Source organism: Sphaerodactylus townsendi, linkage group LG08 (assembly GCF_021028975.2).
Source record: "Sphaerodactylus townsendi isolate TG3544 linkage group LG08, MPM_Stown_v2.3, whole genome shotgun sequence".
NCBI classification, from domain to species: Eukaryota; Metazoa; Chordata; class Lepidosauria; order Squamata; family Sphaerodactylidae; genus Sphaerodactylus; species Sphaerodactylus townsendi.
In genome coordinates, this window is record NC_059432.1 from 88,275,835 (window position 1) to 88,280,293 (window position 4,459).

The 4,459-nt window shown below is 48.7% G+C and overlaps 1 protein-coding gene across 1 annotated transcript; it reads left to right on the forward strand.

The window, feature by feature from the left end:
• Positions 1-932: 932 nt before the first annotated feature.
• On the forward strand, positions 933-3,596 carry RAP2B (RAP2B, member of RAS oncogene family). The gene has a single exon (XM_048506673.1). The coding sequence runs from the start codon at positions 1,486-1,488 to the stop codon at positions 2,035-2,037; it is 552 nt and encodes a 183-aa protein (XP_048362630.1). The 5' UTR covers positions 933-1,485; the 3' UTR covers positions 2,038-3,596.
• Positions 3,597-4,459: the final 863 nt, after the last annotated feature.

Below are 4,459 nucleotides of genomic sequence, written 5' to 3' on the forward strand. Positions count from 1 at the left end.
GACTTTGGGCTTTTTTACCATGCTTTAAAATGTCTTCTTGTGTCCCACCACTTCTGTATACCTGAACTGAATGTTAAAGCTGAAAATTTTGCTCACTGGTTTGTGACAAATTTGGTTGCTCTTAATAAAATGATAACGCTCTTCTGTGCTGATGTTCTCTGGATCAACACTTCTACCTACATTATTTCTCTGGGCCAGTGGGATGCCAGAATCAGAGCAGGACATGGAGAATGGAGATTCTTGCAGGGGACCTTGGACTAGTCACTCTCTCTAGGGCTAACCTACCTCACAAGGTTATTGTTGGGAGGATAAATGAAAGAGGGGAGAGCAGTGTAAGCCACTTTGCGCCCTATGAAGAACAAAAGGCAGAGTATACATATCTAAATACATAGCTACTATAAAGATTATTTCCCTGATCGTTTGGTAATTTGAACTGACTGTGTGTGTGCGCGCGCCATCAAATAACAGCTGACTTACGGCGAGCAGCCTTACCCACTTTGATCATGCCCTTTCCAGAGGCACTTCTTGAGTTGGTTCCTACCTGCTCTACTTCCTGCCCGTCTTTTCAGTTCTATCCTATCTTCTGTCTCTTCTCAGCTGTGCGGAGTCCCAGCCTGCCACTCGCACCTACTTCAACTTGCTTTTATCAACTTGTTTTTTTTCTAGCAGCCCTCGCGCGCGCAGCTCTTACGCTGTGTTTACAAACCACGCGCCAAAACTCCTTCCCATCACAGGAGGAAGAGAGCGAGGAGAGGAGGGGAAACCGAGCAAGCCCCAAAGAAAGAACCAGCTGCTCTCCGGCCAATCACTTCCCTCCGCCAGCCAACCCACGAGGAAGCCAACCCTCTCGCCCAATGAGGGTTGACTGATTGACGAGCAGCCAATGCCGAGATGCAAAGAGTGGAGGGGGAGGCCCGGAGGTGGGAGGGGGGTGCGCGTGTGTCTGGCCGCTCGTCCCCCCTCCCCCCCCATTCAGGTGCTGGAAGGGGTGCGCCCTCGCGCCGATGCGCTCGGGGCGGAGCAAAGCGAGTGATTCACAAGCGCTGAGCGGGGGAAGGCGACTCCATCCTCGCCTTTGGGGGGCTGCCGCCGGCGGAGCGAGGATGGGCCGCGCGAGCGCAGGGGACCGGCGTGGGGCTGGTGCGGCGCGCGCCTGGCTGCTGAGGAGTTGCTGCTGGGGCGCAATCGGAGCCAGCGCGCGCCGCCTCCGCGCCGAGCCCAGTTGAACCGCTTTGCTTTCTCCGTCTGGAGCGACTGCAAGCTTCCCGGAGGGGCTCCTCGCTCGCCCTTTGCAACCCGCTGTCTCAGCGCAGAAGAAAGGCAGCCTCCTTTCGGCCGGGGGCGGTTTCTGCCTCGTCCCCTCCCTTCCTCTTGGTTCTCCTTTTTTTTCCTCCGGAGTAGGGTGGGAGGGGAGACTCGGAAGAGCCCCGGCGAGGGAAGCCAGACGCGCGCAGCCCGCCCGCCCGGGTGGTGCGTAAAGGAACCATGCGAGAATACAAAGTGGTCGTGCTGGGCTCGGGCGGGGTGGGCAAATCCGCGCTCACCGTCCAGTTCGTGACGGGCTCCTTCATCGAGAAGTACGACCCCACCATCGAGGACTTCTACCGCAAGGAGATCGAGGTGGACTCGTCGCCGTCGGTGCTGGAGATCCTGGACACGGCCGGCACCGAGCAGTTCGCCTCCATGCGGGACTTGTACATCAAGAACGGGCAGGGCTTCATCCTGGTCTACAGCTTGGTGAACCAGCAGAGCTTCCAGGACATCAAGCCCATGCGGGACCAGATCATCCGGGTCAAGAGGTACGAGAAGGTGCCCATGATCCTGGTGGGCAACAAGGTGGACCTGGAGGGCGAGCGGGAGGTCTCTTTCGGCGAAGGAAAAGCCCTGGCCGAGGAGTGGAGCTGCCCCTTCATGGAAACTTCGGCCAAAAACAAAGCCTCGGTGGACGAACTCTTTGCCGAGATCGTTCGGCAGATGAACTACGCGTCCCAGCCCAATGGGGACGATCAGTGCTGCTCGTCTTGCGTGATCCTCTGAAAGGAGAAGACGCGTGTCTGTCGTCTTAGATTGTGGTTTCCTATTGAGATAAATGAAGGTTTACAAAACAGAGGGGTGGGGGGAAAACCCCAGCCGCGCAAAAGCAGCGGCGGCGACCAATGTGATCCTGTGAAAATCCCAGCTTCGAAACAATTGCGCATCACAGTCAGGGATGCCTTCTAGGTTACGGCTTCTGTTGCTGCTGCGGGTGGTTATCAGTGTCATGGGTGTACATCGTCTCTTGTTAACATCTGGCTCTCTATAAAATATCTCCGACCTCGTTGGCCCTTTCCGCATGTACATGCCATCGATTTTTGATTGTTGCTTATTTCTTGTAAGTACCTCTTTTGCAAATGGCTGTGTTGGCAACTGATAACCAGTAGGAAGAGTTTGCATGTGTGTTGTTTGGGGTGTGCTCCTTTGCAGCCGGTGGAGAGAGAGAAAAGGGAGTTCACAAATTGCTTTTTTTAAAAAAAAAAAAAGGAAAAGAAAAAGAAAAAAACACTGGAAGATGTAAAACACACGCAAACGCTCATGAGAACTTTTCGGAAGGGAAGCAGCGAACAAGAAGAAGAAGAATGTTTGTACATGTGGGGGAAAGGTCACGATCCTCCACTGGTCAGTCTGGACTCAGGCGGTGACTAGGAGATTTGATTCTGAGGATTTCTATGCAAAGTTGGAATATTTGTTACCAAGCCTCTCCCATCTGAAGAAGAACTGTACGTCTATTGCCTGGGACTTTTAATAGCACTGCTGATGCCAATATGGTGTGTGAGGTGACAGAAAAGTGTCTGCTGATTTACTTGTGAAATCTTCTATTTTGTTTACCTGCTGTATCGGAAAGGAGGGGATGAAGGGGATTTATTTGTGGTTTTGGTTTTTTTTAAAAAAAATCAGCTGTGAAAAAACATTACAGATCTGCACAATTTTTAAGTTGTGTGTGTTTTAGAGGGGTTGGATTGGAGTTGAGGGGGAGGGCAACAGGGATGGTTTGTCTAATTTAATGGGGGTGGGGGCGGGTGGCAATCACTGATTGTGACAACTAGCTCTCTAAAGTTACAAAGACTTCCTAAAATGTGACCCAGGGTCAGACAGCAACCCTGTGTCAGTAGAGTGCCTTCAAGACAGCTGTTCCAGCCGGTGCCATCCTTTGGAAGTTCCAAGTGTCCCATTATCTACTCCCAAAAAACTACTTCACAGTTTCCTTTCAGTCATCATAGTGACCAAGCCAGCACAGAAGGGCCCATTGTCAATGGAATTAATTTCCTATTTTCCATTTGGAGTTGTTTTATTCAGTATAGCCCCTGTGGCTTTCAAGTTTGGTCTCTCGTTTTCAAAAAAAGGGGTTTCTTTTAATTCACATTCCCAGGTAGTAGCATTTTTTTCCCATTTTTGTGTTCTCTTGTAAGATGTTCCTTCAGCCAGCAACAAAAAGAATTGTAATGTGATGTACTTGGAAAACGGAATATCTTCAACTGTAATTTTAAATTCCAGACATACATTTAATAGATGTTTTATTCATTTAAAGATCTTTTAATACAATTTTCATTTTTCAAAAATGGCAAGTTTTGTGGGTTTTTTAAAAATGCATTTGTAATTAAATCTGTAATCACAGTAGGTGACGAGTCATTGAGAACAAATAATGTTGCTTAGAATACAAAACAACTGGTTATAAGTAGCACTAACAACTTTGTTCATAATGGTATTTAGCCTTTGGGGTGGATCTGAAGGTGCCCACCTGGAAATAAGTTGGGAAGGACTGCTGCTCAGTGGTCAAGCATCTGTTTGATATGCGGAAAAGTTCAGCTAAGAAGACCAGGCCATGGATGATGTAAAAGACCTCAGTCTGACACCTGGACAGTCATTGCCAGTCTGAGTCCAGGGTCTCCAAACTAAGGTCCTCCAAATATTAATGGACTACAATTCCCATCAGTTCTGTCAGCCATTCTGGCACGGGCTGATGGGAATAGTCCATGAACATCTGGAGAGCCACAGTTTGGAGAGCCTTGAAGTAGACAATGACCTTAATGAACCAAAGGCCTGACTTAGAATAAGGCAGCTTCATGTGTGTTCTAGTTCCACTTCCACACTGGTTGTAGTGAATCTCCCATGGAAAATTCATGTCCATCACGTTCCTGAGGGTCAGGTCCCCAGGATTGACTTTGGGTGGTGGAGCGGGAAGGATCTGTGCCATAGGTGGTTTGCTGGTTCTTGTGTTTTCAGGAATGCATCCATATTTTTAATAGGTTTCATTTTATTAGTGTGCTGCATGAGTTCTAATCATATTTACTAAATGCAGTTTTTATGGGTGTGTGCTCAAGATTGCAGCCTCAGCCTTAATAAAGCATTTGTATATAGATCATTTTAAACATCTGGGGAAAAATAAATAAATCCTAAATAGAGTTAATTATACATTTATACA

What these genes read in the sequence shown, in the direction of transcription:
- RAP2B (XM_048506673.1), top strand. Translation starts at nt 1,486, where the DNA reads ATGCGAGAATACAAAGTGGTCGTGCTGGGCTCGGGCGGGGTGGGCAAA.